Below are 15,394 nucleotides of genomic sequence, written 5' to 3' on the forward strand. Positions count from 1 at the left end.
TATATATATATAAACAGAAGAATTCAATAATACAAGATAACAGTGTGCTGTACAAAAAATCATTGGTTAACTTAGAGTACTTGAAGTGGTATATTATTAGTTTAAGGGGCATCTCTGTATAAATTCGTCACTAATAAACCCTAACGCTTTTGGGTTTATATGTAATTTCTATAGTTTTAAAAGTTATGTTCAATACAGTATAAAATAAATATAAAATTGTATCGGAATCTTTTAGTTTGAACGATATTTTTGTAATGTAATTACATTCACGCATAACAACCACCTTGATAGTGTAATAGGACATTCACAACGTAAATGCCAACCGTATGTAACAGCAACAATGTCATTTGTGTTGTTAACTAGCTATACCTTATAATTATTTTATAACCTTGGTTTGTAAACTCTGATGATTACAGTGTAACTTTACTGATATTAAATGTTAAAATCATATTGTATAACTGTTAAATGTTTTAATAAAATGCTCCTAATTGAGTAATTACATGATGTCCACTAATAATTTTATTAAAACAATACCAATACCATTTTGTTTTAAAAATACCATAAATTTTCCTCTAATATAATAATTTTAGATTAGTTTAATTAGTATAAACGAGAGAATATGTTATATTAAGCAATCTGTAGCGTTTGATAGGACATGGGAACAGACTAACTATTGACTGGGGAAAGTTTGAGGGTCTGCAATGCCAATTGTTGTTGAACAGTGCTTGTTAATGTTATAAAGCCGGAGTCACACTCATCCTTTTGTTCCTTGGTAGCCCATGATTTATTAACACTCGTCTTTTTGCTTTCCATTCCTCCCCCCCACTGAAAATGCTCTTTGCCTCCTCTCGCTTCTCTCTCATCAGTTCCTTGCCCTTACCTTTTTGGTCACTGTGGTTGCAGTGAACTCTCCCTTTCTCTCTCCCCCTCTCTCTCTCGCGCAACTAGCTAGCGAGGGTTTAGAGATCTTCTTTCAAATTTCACATCTCCAGCAATCAAAGAAGAGATCTTGAAATTAAGAGGCTTTTAAACAAGGGAGCAAAGGTAATCAATAATAATATTATATTCTTTTGCATCTAATGATATCTGATATTCAAAAAATCTATCAGAGAAGGGTAAGGATCAAAGTACATACAAACAGAATCTTCTTCTTCTTATAAATATTGTATTTGAATGTTGTCTCATTAATCTGGTGAAAATATGCCTCCTGATAGTTAAGTTTGAAGGGTTTGATCCAGGACACTGGCTTGTGGATTTGGTATAGGATAACAATTAGAAGATGATGAACTGCACACTTGTATACAGAAATAAAATTGGAAATACATAACTGAATAGATCTCTAGTTTCTGCATTTGATTTACATAAGAAATTAAGGAGTTGTTAATTTGTATTTGTTATATATATATATATATATATATATATATATGTATATAAAATAAGTAGGTATCTGATCATTTTGTGTGAATTCTGAGAGAGAGAGAGGAAAAGAGTAGAAGAAAGGGAGGAACTATAGTAGTCTAACTTAAGTCTGGAATCTATGGAGTACTTAACAAATTCAATTCTGTATAACTTTGATTTTCATGCCTTTTGTATCGGTTTCCCTCATTTGGAATTTTCAAAATTTAAAACATTTGTAGGGTTTTTGAACAGCTTTTAAGTAACAATATTCAAAACATGCAGTAGCATTCAAATTCAAGAATGACTGCTGATTGTCTGGCAAAAAAGTAAAGAAGTTTGAAATTGAACAAAAAAAAAAAAATCATGCAGCAGCTATGTTTTAGGTTTTTGATTCGGCAAGTGCTAAATGTCGGCTAGTATCTCCAAACTGAATATAAAACGGTTTCCTACTTAATTACTGGCTATTTAATTCAGCAGGATCACCTTTGATCTCAGTTTAACAAGAAAACTTCAACCTTTTTTGTTTTTCCTACACAAAAGACGAGATGTAGACACAATTAGGAGATTCATGTCAAGATAGAGAATTAAGATAAGATTTTTATAAGAGTTTCTCGCTCGTATCTCTCCATGTTCATGCAACTAAGATTTAATTTCGGTGACTTCATTGTCCAGTAATGCGTACCAAAGAAAACATAATTGGTGGTCTTTTATTTTAATGGAATTTAAGTCTTAGTTTGGTGCAGTACTGCAGGATCAGATGGCTTCATCGAGTACGAGTAGTTATACAAATTCTCCTTGTGCTGCGTGCAAGTTCTTGAGGAGAAAATGCATGCCGGATTGCATATTTGCTCCCTATTTCCCACCGGAGGAGCCCCAAAAGTTTGCCAATGTTCACAAGATATTTGGTGCAAGTAATGTGAGTAAGCTTCTCAATGAAGTCCACCCCCACCAGAGAGAAGATGCCGTGAACTCTTTGGCCTACGAAGCTGAGGCTCGGATGAAAGATCCTGTCTACGGATGTGTTGGAGCCATCTCAGTCCTCCAAAGGCAAGTCATTCGCCTTCAGAAGGAGTTGGACGAGACAAATGCTGATCTCGTCCGGTATGCCAGCAGCTACAACCATGAAATATTGTTGCCAACATCTCAGTCCGAGAGGTCTAGTAGTAGTAGGGTTCGTGGAGGAGGGTCTCTAGGTCAAAATTCTGGTTCGTATTTTTCTCCATCATGGAATAGAAATGCTTATGGAGAAAGAAATTATGAGAGAGGAGGAGAAGGAGAAGGAGATATATAAATTTAAGTAGAGTACAGTGCTCTAGTCTATTGTGTTAAATGTGCCAAAGAGAGGAAATAAAGTAGCTTCATGTATGTTGTATGTGTCAATAATTATGAGGAGTAGACCTGGTTTTTTAGGGTTTCTCCTGGGTATCCATGTATACAGGTTTTAGTAATATGAATCCTACACTCTGTGGAAAGCCTTGTGTATCTATCTGTATATCTCTCTTGTGATATATAATATTGAAAGCATTTTATAAATATTGCTGGCCCGATTATATATGCATTAAGTATATGTGTTGAAGATGAAGAGACATGCTAATCATTAAGTTTATTGTGTTGTTTATTACTTAACATGGAATTCTAGACAAATTTCTTAGGAAAATATGTTGGTGTGTTAGAAAGAACCTTAATATTAAGTGAAAAGCACCTTTTGCAAATCCACTATTATTGATCTACTTCTAGTTAAAGACTGGATCGACGCGAGGTAGGTTAAGATCGAATGTGGTAAACAAACACAGTGCTTTCGATGTTAATTTGTGAGTCTAATCTTGGCATAGTTAGTGCCTGCAGTTTTTTATACAAGCAACATTAAAAACAAAAAAGAAAAAGTCAGAAACCAAATATTGAATGCATGAAACGGTGTTAAACTACTTAAACTACAAACTCTTTTCTCTAAACTTGATTTAATTGATGTTGATCGAACAATGAACACAGTGAAAGGGAGAAAAGAAACATCTCGTCTCCCACCCAACATATGGGCTCCCTTTCCCTTTTCCCTATCCATGCATTGTATCAGGTCTATTACAAGTGTGAACAAATGGACCACCGGTGGTTGTGTGGTATATTCTTATTCCTAGCTTTTTTTGCCGCATCAATTGCAAAAAATTAACAATACTCTGACACTTATAGGCTTATAGCCTTTAGTTCCAAATCAATAGATGTTTAAAATTGGCCGATTAAATTTAAATAACTTTAACGGAAAACTTTTGATACTATTTATTTTAATAAAAATTCATAATATTACATTAAAAAGTTAATTATGATATTATTTATTTTACCTTTTATTTTGTTCTTATCGTTAAAACTCAAAATTTTCAAATCTTTTTCATTCATCTTTTTTAAATCTAAACACACTAAGTAAAGGAGTATTTAATTATCCAAAGTATTATTATATTATAGCCTCTATCAAATATTTCTCACAACTTTCATATCTACTGTCAGTAATCAGAGTCTGCAAATTTTTCAAGGGACAGACAGACACACATGGCAGCACTGTAAAAATTTTGACTTCTTCACCCTAAAAACAAAGATATTTTAACCTTAATTAATTATGTACATCTACTGCTTGCGAATTTCAGGCCCTTGCCCATTATAACATTGCAAGTCTGTACAGTACTACTGTCACAGTCACTGTCTGAATTCTGAAGAAAAGGTACAGTAAGTCGCACAGATGATGCCTACTCTCTATGAATTAGGATCCACAAAACAAAAGGGATTGTTTGCCTTGCCCATGTGACAGAAGATTATTGGAGGGTACCCTTCTCTCTTCATAGATACATCATTTAAGTGTCGGACCCATCTTTCTTAACTATTATTTGGATTTTCACAAAAATCCACCGATGTTCTGGTTGAAAAAAAAACGATAATGAGACAGAAATTTGTAGCAAAAGAAGTAAATGAAGATTTGAAAGACACTTTAAAGAAAAGATATGAAGTATTTGAAGTTAACAAAAAAACTTTGTAAAATTGAGAGCTGTATCGTTTTAGAATTCATACACGTACCTTATTTATTGGGATAAAATTTTGTTGTTGTATTTACCATATGCTTTTACTAATCATCATGTCCCCTTCGACATCCGAATCAAGTGGCTACCCCTCAAAGTTTCTATATGCATGCTTCAGGGTTACTATTCTTGGTCTTGTTTTGAATAGAGCAAATCTTCGGTAGGGCAACACTCATAAAGAGAGTAAAAATAGTGAGATCTGATATGACCATCAAAATACCGTGTCTTTGTTTTTGTGAGAGCAGCCGGACAATACCTTAGGGCAGCTAGACCACATGTATTGTCCGACTACCCTAAGGTATTGTCCCTTTGAATTGATTCTACCCTTGGAATTTTGATTCTTTAAGCAATAGTAACATTGTCCAGTGCACATGCATATTTTTAACTGATGTTGATGCTTGCAGCTGGGGGAGGTTTCATTAGAGCACTAGTAGCTGCTCATGGTTCAACAGTAGTACGTATATATTTGAATAGCACTAGCAGTAGGCACAAAGATTTTGATGTCGGGTTTTTGCTTTTACACCAAAGATTGTCTAATCTTTTCATTTTACCTACATTATTGGGATAAGATTTCCATAGTATAGTATATATTTACAGGACGACTGTGTACAATATCTGCATACATACTGTGACAATCGCACTCTTTGACATGTGAGAGTGCGGTTAAACTTCTCTGTCACGGATAAACCTTCATCTATGCACCTCTCGTTCTCTCGTAGTGAAAGTTGATGAGAGACTTAGAGAAGGAGAGTATCATTCCCGTGACAGGAAATATTGTAGACGATGACACAACAAAAGCTATAGGTTAATGAGAAAAATGACATGAAAAGAAGACTTCATATGTGATATGTCTCTCATTTAGCATTGCAAAAAGTAGCACGCGTAACAGAAGAAAAGCGTCAAAAAAACGTCGTAATCGTTCTATTTTGGGGCAGTGAGATAGCTCTTATCCCAGGTCATGTCCATCGCTCTCCAGATGTTTGGGCCACCACAAACCGCCCAAAAAGTGATCCTAAAGGCCCAACATCAAGAATTGACAAGCCAGCCTTCGTTCGGCCGAATCAAATCGCAGTCTCTTTGACAGACTGATTAGACATGTGCATCAAAGCTTACATGGAACACATTCGTGGATTGAGATCACCTCTGGATCTCACCCTCTAAACTGACAACCCAATTATTCTGATCATTTAATTTAAATCTTGCAGTTTCCATCAGTCTGATCCCATTAGCTCACCTCACATTTAGAATCACGCCTCCATCTCTCTCTTCAACACCCTTCTCTCTCTCTTGAACAGTACATATTACTGTGTCCGTCAGCTTCAGAGTGTGAGATCCAAAAAGGATCTCAATCCCACATTCATCACCACCTAGACGCTCTACGATGTCAATAAGTCACCGTGGCAAAGCCTCAAGTATTCAAGGCGGCTAAGAGCAGAGAATCTTGGGTATGACTGTATGCACTGACGGAGCGACTTTAAAGGCTACCTTAGGCTATATCCAAAGTAGCTTTTGGTGAAAAATAATATTTTCATTGATCTTGAAATGTGGCCCACCATATATATTAGTCATTAATCCTATTTTTCTTGTTTTAGTTATATAAAATTATATAATACAAATTACAAGCTCTCTTTTTCTTATATCCTTTCTCTCCACTTCTTGTACATGTATAAATTTGATTTTGTTAGAATTTTAACATGTTATGAGTGACGCATAATCAGACTTGTTAAACTATCGGATAAGAGGTGGTGTTAACGGATAGAAAGTTGTCATATTAACATGAATGAAGTCTGATTAATAAAAAAACAAAGGGTGTGTGTGTTGCTGTGAGAGAAAGTGCGGCAGGAGAAGGGGCTATTGCTTTACCCAAGTTTGGGGTCCCCACTTAGCGATATTCCAAGAAATACAGTGAACTTAAGCATGCCCGATGAACAGTAGGAGAGGCCTCTAGAGATCATCCCGGTGCCTATAACACCGGTAATATACCTTCACGATCAACTCAAAGGACGTTTAAGCAATGATTAAAACCAATACAAAAATTAATCAAGTCAATACCACCAAAATTACAAGTGCTACTCTGGTTTTTGGCAAGTCGTGCTACCCACCAACATGCACATAAACAACTAGAGAAATATAATTCAGCATTTCTCTTGCACTGATTCCTTATCTGTAGATGCCTCCATCCTTTGAAGATTCTTTCTTTGCCCGTAGTCCGGGTCTTTTAGGACTTTCTCTTTCTTTATAAGTCGTGAGGGACGCTTCAAATGAGTATTGAATCTTCAGTCTATCAGCATAAGTACCTCCTTAACAAATTTTCCAGTGTTCTGTTTCTAGCCAGACCGCCAGTTCATGAAATCCTAACATGCATTTCTTCCCCAACTTCCGCAAATATTTCGTCCACCCTTTTAAAAAGAAAGAATCTATTCAAACCTTTCATATATGAATTTTCAAAACAAAAGAGAAAAGTCTGAACTGAACTTAGGTACCGAGATCATTCTTACCTGTGTGCGTGTATATTCACCTCTGCAATCCACGTCGTTAGATAAACCTGAAAAATCAAATTGATTGAGAGGTACTGAGATCCATGAAGGGAAATACCAAGCTTTGATAATTTATTATTCGACTATAATGTGTGACTCCATTCTATTTCACTTGATGAATAAGTGAATAACTATTTCAAACATGTTACGAATTATCTGTGTCAGTCTCAGTTCTTAAAATCAATAAAAGAAATCTTTTCAGACCAACCCGTATCCCTCATGCTGTATATCCTGACTAGGAAATTCCACATGTATTGGAGAAATACGAAGATAATGAGAAACAATTTGAGCACAAACATATTTTTCAGGATTACCAATTGCATTAATCAATAGCACCCATACCTGCAAAACATCATGATCTGGCTGCTGATTACATCGTGCAGCTGGCATTTCAAATTTCTGACCATCCAATCTTGGATAGATTGGCTTACAAGTCACCTCACCATATAAGTTGCATATACTCAACTCACCAAATTCTCCCGGATAAAGCTCATCCGACCAATCCAAACTGTTTACTGTTGGAACGTCACAACTAATTGAAAGTAATTCCACTACAACCAAACGCTGCATGGACAAAACAACACAATGACATAAAATGTAACATAGAACGTACAGAAATTTGACCAGATACCATAGCAGCCCAGGAGTGATAACTTACCTTCAAATTTAGCTCCAATATAAACATCTGGACAAGCTCCTCCGCCAGTTTTTCTGAGATTGTTTCCACAATCAGAGTTTAGAATCATATGAAACTTATAGGACCTTAGCTTTACACTTTTTTTTTTACTGATTTAGCTGGCTGTTTAGTGTTTTACCAACCGTACAATACCAAAGGACATTGTTGCTAGTAAAGGCAGGTTTGGTCAAGGGACCTCTGATATACTCTATTTCTCTAGCTGTCTTAACCTCTATTGTCTTTTCACTTGAGATTTTGCATAGTTCCCTTTACATCTCAAACTAGTTAAAAAATGTTGGATGACCAGAGAAACTCATCACAAAAGTGGAATCTCTGAACCACGAACATGTTCATGTACATTTGCAAGATCAAGCAGTGAAAAAGCACACCCCATTGTGACAAAAAAATGTATAGACTCGAACTAAAACCAAGCATACGCACATGATCAATCAATATCACATGAAAAGATGTAAGAGGGTCTTTAATTTAACGAACCAAAGCAAGAGATGGACCAAAATGCAAAGACTGGAATTCCGCCACCATCTCCGGGATCATTCTTATCTTCAGAACAGCCAGAAGATTGTACGAGTGGATTATTGGTTGCCCCCTTGACAAAGCATCTCATGGATCTACTAGTTTGGACCATGTGAGTTACAACTGAAACCTGGAGATAATAGTGATAAAACAAACAAAATAAAAAAACGAAAGCACCAAACGATCTCTTAAAAAATGAAAATCCTTGCTTCATTCAATATGCAACTATACACCATAAAATTTGATAACCGTCCCGAGAAGTCAAACCATACATGTTATTAAGTAACTTATAAGTCCAAATTGATTATATGAATCAGTCTGACATGATCCTGAAAACTCATATGTTGTATTGACATTCATCTAAAATTAATGTCGTCGACGTTTTGAGTCAATACAAACCACATGCTGTCTATTTCAGATAACACAATTTACTAAAAATACTAGTAAAATGATGAAGATGCATACCAAGTCCTTGTACGAGGATAAAAGTCCGCTTCGATGAAGCTCCTGAAACGAAATTAAGAAAGTATTACAACACAAGAGCAATGCTTATCATGATCAATGTTGCAAGAGTTGTAAAAGCGGTCGTGTAAAAGGCTAAAAGCTGCTTGCTTGTTAACATTACCTGCTGCTTAAATAATTTCTGGCAAGCTTTCTTTCGTATATTAGGCATATCACTCAGAACTCCCAACTCCATTGAAGGCATGTATCTGAAGCAAAACGTGCGCGCACACACACACAGAGTCAGTCAGTCACACTCTCACTCTGAACAATTGAAGCTCTAAGCAAAAAGCATGAAAATTTGAAACTTAAACAAAAAAAGCAGGTAATTTAAGCGTGAAATTGAATTCCAAACATGCCCCAGAAAATCAAATGTTTACAGACGCAGTAAAACACCTACGTGAGAGAAAGATACGAGTTTACGAGAGAGGTGGCGTGTGATCTTGCAGTGGAAGAAGAAGAAGCCCATTGCTGTCTGTAAGAAGCTAACTTGGGCCATTGATTTCTCAGGTTTCTCTGCGCGGTGGGCCTCCACAGCCTCGCCGTTGATGCTAGTGCCGGTGACGGTGAGGGGCTTTGGGGTGCTGGGTTCTCTGGTTTTGGAGTATAAGGAGAGGAACAAGAAGAAGAAGGAGTTGCTGGGTATGGAGTTTCCATTGCTGGGTTTTCAGCTGGATTCGCCATTGCAGGTGAGGGGAGAAGGCGGCGTAGGGGGAAGCGTGTCCTCCGACGCACGTGAGTCGTGGCACGCTTGGAGTGCCAAATATGACAAACCACTGTGGGGTTTGTTCGCGAATATGAAAAATATACAATGTCGTTTCTACCCTTATTGATTATGCAGAACAGCAAGGGCAGTATTGACTTTCAAGTTTCATTTCAGCTCAAACTCACTCAAATTGAAAGATGTGTTTTTGCATGTAAGCTTTTGATAACATGACAGTTATCAGACCTTGAAGAATTTTCAACAGTAAACTTATCGTACTCTCAACCGCCATTTTACTCACTTTCACTACTAAGCGAGTGTGATTGTTTGGCCTGAACTACAGGTTAGGCTAAGAATAAGTAATCTGATTTGAAAAAGCCATAATTCTCAGTCCAGTAATGATTTCTCAGGTCAATAAGCTTTCAATGCAAGAAAGTACTTGTCGATCGAGTCCCTATAGAAGTATGACTATGAAAGGATAAGGCTCAAGCGTGATTTGGTGGAGTCCTAGATGAATTAGAATTACCAAGGCAAGGATCAGGATGTGTTTCTAATAAATGCGAATTATCCAAAGAATCATAATTTATGCTTGATCATATAAGGATGAATCAAGTGCATAATGGGACTAGGCTCAGAATTCTTGTTCAAATCAAAGAAGTCAAGACTGAATAAATATTGAATCTCCGCTAAGGAAGGGATAATTAGGGAATATCCAGGTAAACGCTGAGTAGGCACAGTCCTATCAAGACTCTACCTCAACATGCCTATTTATAATGAGTCATCCCTATAAATAGAAGAGGTTGTGCAACGTGAGAAGCCCTTTCAACTCAACAAATAACTCAAAACGCTCTACGCGAAAACACTAATTATCCTAATCTTCTCATCAACACATCTTCGATTCGATTTGAATAAGTAAACAACATTGTTTTGACAACCGGCGACATCTTCAATTTGAATAAGCTGGAGCAAGAATCAGACGATTTAGCAGCACTTTCAGTATGGACAAGTATACAATACTGATTTTGGTTGGTTGGTTATCTATCCAAATCTCATCCGATGAAGAGTTATCTATTCTTTTGCTCAAAGAGGTCAATTTATTAGCTTCTCATCAAAGTGAAGTGTTCTATGATCGGTTACTATTAGGTGCATTTCATAGTTCAGCATTAAGACGGTTGAACCATGTTCATCATATAAACACTCATCTCCTTTGAGCATCTTTGCCCTTTCAGCATGCTATTGATTCGACACACTTATATTCTCACCAATATAGTTGAAGCAACCGAACTTGGCGTACAAGATCATGAACTTCGCAATGAATAAGACACCTTGTCTTCAGGTTCTAGAACCCTAGGTCGAGAGGCATTCCTTCCTCGAGCGTAGTTGCTTAGGTGCATAAGTCTACAGTGCATTCGACACTGCCACCACATCTATTCTACTCACTCAATCGAGCTTGGTCGTGTTCACTAGAAGAACGTAATTAGCTTAATAATTACTCAACTTGCACGTCACGTAAGCCTAATAATTTTTAAAATGAATAATAACACAAAATGATTTTACAAATAACATTATTAGAGCATAATGAGTAAATAGATGAATTGATTCACGTGTATGCTAATGCTATGCTCAACGTATAGCAAGTATGTGGATCTTCTGTATTTTTTTGCATGTGAACATTGGATTCGCATTTTTTATGAGTTTAATTATTTTTTGTTGGAAATTTATGAGTTGAAAACTTGAAACTAAAATTGCATTTCTCCACTCAAAAAATAAATTAAAAATAAAAAAGCAATTCGGTGCACATATACGAGAGATTTTTCAGTGTGACCGTCATACGAGATGGTACATCACGTGTCATTATATAAATGGTGGGTTATGTGTGTTAAAAGGTTAATAACTTAAAAATTAAAAGTTTCCACCACTTGCTTAAAAACACATGATGTACTATCCGTGTTTCCGTCACAACTAAAAAAATTTCCACATATACAGCACGCACAGACAAACTCGAGAGAGTAATGCCCGTTCATAAAACAATTGGCAACAAAATAAAGTGGCAAAACCGAATGTCAAAGAGTAATGTTAGGGAGGTCAAATTTTTTAAATTAAATTTGCAAATTAAATGATGTGGTTGTAGATTATATTATTAATTAAATGTCGATTAACGTACTTATTTTTTATTGATAACACATTATTTGATTTGCAATTTAATTTAAAAAATTTGTTCTCCTTAACATTACCCAACGCAAAACATGGCAACAAAGACAACGCCGGTTCAATAATATATAATTTTTTGTTTTTCTAATTTCCCAAAACTGCACTGAAACAGTGGAGACATTTTTAATTGTGACCGAAACACAAGTGGTACACCACTTATTTTAATAGAAGTGGTGGGAAATTTTATTTTTTAAGTTATTAACATTTTAGCACACATATCTCACCATTTGTATAGTAACACGTAATGTACCACCCAATGTACCGGTCACACTGAAAAATCTCTCGAAACAGTGAAACTTGTTCCTCATGCAAAGCCCCAACTCACCCTCTCAAACCTTACGTGTCACCGCCTCATCTCCTATAAAACCACCACCTTGCCACCTCCTCTTCCTCCATCTCTGTCCTTCCACTACAGTTCTCCAAGTTCTCTTTCTCTTAAACTCTCTCTCTCTCCATCCACCTCTTGTCAACAATGGCAGACCGTCCTCAGCCACACCATATCCAAGTTCGCCCCACCCAGCCGCGCTATGGCGAGCACGAGTACGGTGAACATGGAGGATTTGGTGGCGGTGGCCCCTCAGCCGGCCAAGTTCTTGCGGTGATAACCGGCCTTCCATTAGGTGGAACCCTACTAGCGCTTGCTGGTCTCACTCTCCTGGGGACAGTCATTGGTGCTCTCGTTGCGACCCCGCTCTTCATCATCTTCAGCCCGGTTCTTGTCCCTGCTCTTTTCGTCATCGGGCTTGCTGTCACCGGATTTCTGACCTCCGGGGCTTTTGGGCTGACTGGGCTGTCGGCGCTGTCTTGGATCACCAACTACCTCAGGAGGACACCCGTGGTGCCGGAGACCCTGGACGCGGCGAAGAGGCGCGCGGCGGAAATGGGAGAGTACGTGGGGCAGAAGACAAAGGAGGTTGGGCAGGACATCCAGAGTAAGTCCCACGAAACAAAGAGGCAAACCGGACATACTGAAAGTCGTTGAAGGGAATGGAATGGAAGATATCTGAAGAGGTTTTCGACTTTTACGAACGAGGTTGCTTGTATATGAAAATGGAAGGGAAATAATGTTGTAAAACCTCTGTGGTTTTTTCTCTAATTTGATGTACGTAGCTGGCAGCCTGTAGACTGGCAGTTCTTGTGTGTGTTTGCATTGTTGTGTTTATCGTATGCTCTCCAATCTATTGTATTGCAAATATCCGTTTGTGCAGTCTCTCTCTCTCTCTCTCGATCGAATCTATCGCGACAATGGATGAACCCGTCCAGAGCTAGATAAATAAAGAGAACCAATAACTCCTCTGAAACCACAATTAAGAAGTTATATTTGTCATGTTACATTTAAATTCGAACTCATTACAGTATGCTAGACTATACTCTTATGCTACAAATGGATACAAAATTCGAGAAGTTATCGGAACCCGATGAAATCGGTTTTCCGGTAGTAGGGCAGACCAAAGGGTTTTCATTGAGGAGGATGCTCGGATACGGCACCACCAGTTTCGGTCTCCATGTGAGTAGGCTCGTTTGCTTTGTTAGGTATCTAAAACTTGAGAACGCTTGATGCAGCGACGAACATGGCAACTTCGTTAGGTATCCAAAACTTGAGAACGCTTGATGCAGCGGCGAACATGGCTCTGCGAGGTGCCCACTTCAAGCACGATGGAACTCCGATGTGACTGTTCCAGCATGCCACCTACAGAGAATACCAATTGATAAGAGTCCATATTCGATAAGTTTATCTCACCATTATTCGATTATTTAAACCGACTCCTCTCACATGGTTTCATCACGTAAGGGTTTCTGAGAAATTCAAGCAACTAAAATACTGGCAGTTTCGGAGATAAACCGCGAAATACTAGCATCTAAAGTGATATTCAGTAAAAAGTATGGATCCTACTGCCTTAATTAATAGGCAATTAACGACAACAAGCATTTCTATATGATAAACATATGACAAGTGTTCCAAATCCTTATGTTTACTGTTAAAGTACTAGAAGTTCAAAGGATCCAAACCTCTCTTTATGTCCTTTGAAGTAGCGAAGGCATCGATTATCATACATTGACAGATAAACGCAGTGATTGTGGTAGAGAAACAGACGGAATCATTAAGAAAACAATGCCACAGAAATTAGAAGTTAAATAATGAATGAAAAGTTAAAAAAAAAAAAAAAAAAAAGTCACCTCCGGTGGTATCCAGATGGTATTTTGAAGAGCATGTAACAGAACTTGGGTGATGGCCTGATGGGTAAAGCATATTCGATCTGCTCCATGTTTCTTATGAGTTGTGGTCTTTATCAACCTGAAGTTCATGAATAAAACATAAATTTCAGATTAAGGGAAACAACTTGAAAGTGGACAAGCACTAAGTATAGTCAGTTCCATGCACAAAGACATGCTCATTGTTTAATATCAATGAAATCCCGCTACAACAAACCATGGCATGGAACACGCTTAGATACCATACATCGCTGATAACAGCGGTATATCAAAGCAATGCAATCAAACCAGTACACAAATATTACTACGGTCGTGCAGTCCAACATTCAACTCCAAACAAACGAATATATATTTCTTCAATTAACAACAACAGGGTGAGGGCGAGCTTGGTGCAACAGAAAGATTGCTTTTTTGTGATCTAAAGGTCATGGGTTCGAGTAGTTAAAATAACTTCTTTACAAAATAAAGGTAAGGTTGCATAGATAGACATGCTTCCTAAACTCTCGCAAAGCAGAGAATCTTGTTGGCTTGAGGTTGCTCTTTAACAACAACAGGTCCAATTTAACAGCACAAAACCGTCGTAAGCAAATATTCCAATGTAAAAACAAAATCATCAACCGGCGTCAATGGCCATGCTGCGCACCGTTTCGTCGTCGAACTCTGTCATCGACGTCTGCATCCTTGGGACGGGAGGCCACGGAGTCTCACTCGAGTTTATACTTTGTCGGGTTTATAAACGGGTCACGATATTTCAAACCCGAATCTTTATGTGGACGTGGACGTTCTAAAAATGGGCCGAATTATTTGGGTAAAGCGAGGGTGCATTGGGCCCAAGCTCTGCGGCCCTAAGTTGTAATTTAACACCGCAAGACGTTTCTGTGCCTAAATGATGACCATGCATGGTACATTGTAGACAAATATTTCATGAAGTACTTTGAAAATGAAAATTATATGAAGTTATTTAACAAAACAAACACAGATTTATTTTATAAAATCAAAAATAAATATTGAGTTGTACTTCAACTATTTCTTTTTTTATCATTGAATGCTTAAAAAGTGAGATGAAAATTGTGTTATATCTAAATGTTTATGATTAATTATCACTTTTGCTTCGTTTATGTTAAGATATTTGGGGAAACTAGATATTTGGGGAAACTAAAAAAAGAATTCAAAGAATACTTATGAAGAAAGTTGGGATTCAAGACAATCCAGCCAATTAACACCCAATTGCCCTTACACCTTCCTTTCACTACAACTTTATTCCACCATGACTGTCCCATATGTCTTGATGCCCACATCGTTCGCGGAATTCCCATGGTAGCTTCTTTGTTGCACACCTTTCATGAAATTCCATGAGTGTCACTGTCTCAAAAATTGTTATTATCTATCATTATTGTCGCCCAACCTATATTTTTGTTCTACGAGCTTGTACCAAGAAACTCATGGTGATCATAATTTATGGGAAAGAATGTTTTCTTATGGCATGGTGGGATGAATTCCATCATAATACCACCTACTAAGTGAGAAATTTATTGTTTTCACTCCATGAGCGAGGGAAACA

General features: G+C 37.4%; 3 protein-coding genes across 4 annotated transcripts; 2 read left to right on the top strand and 1 right to left on the bottom strand.

Annotated features, from left to right (window-relative positions):
• The first annotated feature begins 900 nt into the window (after positions 1-900).
• Positions 901-2,931, top strand: LOC137749559 (LOB domain-containing protein 25). Of its 2 annotated transcripts, none has more exons than XM_068489670.2 (2): positions 901-1,044; positions 2,142-2,931. In XM_068489670.2, the coding sequence occupies exon 2, from the start codon at positions 2,156-2,158 to the stop codon at positions 2,687-2,689; it is 534 nt and encodes a 177-aa protein (XP_068345771.2). In that variant the 5' UTR covers positions 901-1,044; positions 2,142-2,155; the 3' UTR covers positions 2,690-2,931. The 2 variants fall into 2 exon arrangements, with proteins under 2 accessions (XP_068345771.2, XP_068345772.2); XM_068489671.2 differs by having other exon boundaries at positions 903-1,044; positions 2,150-2,931.
• A 3,477-nt stretch (positions 2,932-6,408) lies between these two features.
• LOC137749558 (uncharacterized) lies at positions 6,409-9,471 on the bottom strand. Its single transcript, XM_068489669.2, has 8 exons — positions 9,106-9,471; positions 8,830-8,914; positions 8,670-8,711; positions 8,166-8,334; positions 7,653-7,705; positions 7,337-7,558; positions 6,956-7,002; positions 6,409-6,856 (listed from the first exon to the last, which is right to left on the bottom strand). The coding sequence occupies exons 1-8, from the start codon at positions 9,387-9,389 to the stop codon at positions 6,802-6,804; spliced, it is 957 nt and encodes a 318-aa protein (XP_068345770.2). The 5' UTR covers positions 9,390-9,471; the 3' UTR covers positions 6,409-6,801.
• Positions 9,472-12,002: 2,531 nt separating this feature from the next.
• On the top strand, positions 12,003-12,826 carry LOC137707912 (oleosin Ara h 10.0102). The gene has a single exon (XM_068446854.2). The coding sequence runs from the start codon at positions 12,092-12,094 to the stop codon at positions 12,599-12,601; it is 510 nt and encodes a 169-aa protein (XP_068302955.2). The 5' UTR covers positions 12,003-12,091; the 3' UTR covers positions 12,602-12,826.
• The last annotated feature ends 2,568 nt before the right edge of the window (positions 12,827-15,394 follow it).

This window comes from Pyrus communis, chromosome 17 (assembly GCF_041283825.1).
Source record: "Pyrus communis isolate YQ-2024b chromosome 17, ASM4128382v1, whole genome shotgun sequence".
NCBI lineage: Eukaryota > Viridiplantae > Streptophyta > Magnoliopsida > Rosales > Rosaceae > Pyrus > Pyrus communis.

What these genes read in the sequence shown, in the direction of transcription:
- LOC137707912 (XM_068446854.2), top strand. Translation starts at nt 12,092, where the DNA reads ATGGCAGACCGTCCTCAGCCACACCATATCCAAGTTCGCCCCACCCAG.
- LOC137749558 (XM_068489669.2), bottom strand. Translation starts at nt 9,389, where the DNA reads ATGGCGAATCCAGCTGAAAACCCAGCAATGGAAACTCCATACCCAGCA. An exon ending in AGAAATTATTTAAGCAGCAG is followed by an intron (nt 8,712 to 8,829) that starts GTAATGTTAACA and finishes ATTTCGTTTCAG; the next exon opens with GAGCTTCATCGAAGCGGACT. An exon ending in GTGAATATACACGCACACAG is followed by an intron (nt 6,857 to 6,955) that starts GTAAGAATGATC and finishes TCTTTTTAAAAG; the next exon opens with GGTGGACGAAATATTTGCGG.
- LOC137749559 (XM_068489670.2), top strand. Translation starts at nt 2,156, where the DNA reads ATGGCTTCATCGAGTACGAGTAGTTATACAAATTCTCCTTGTGCTGCG.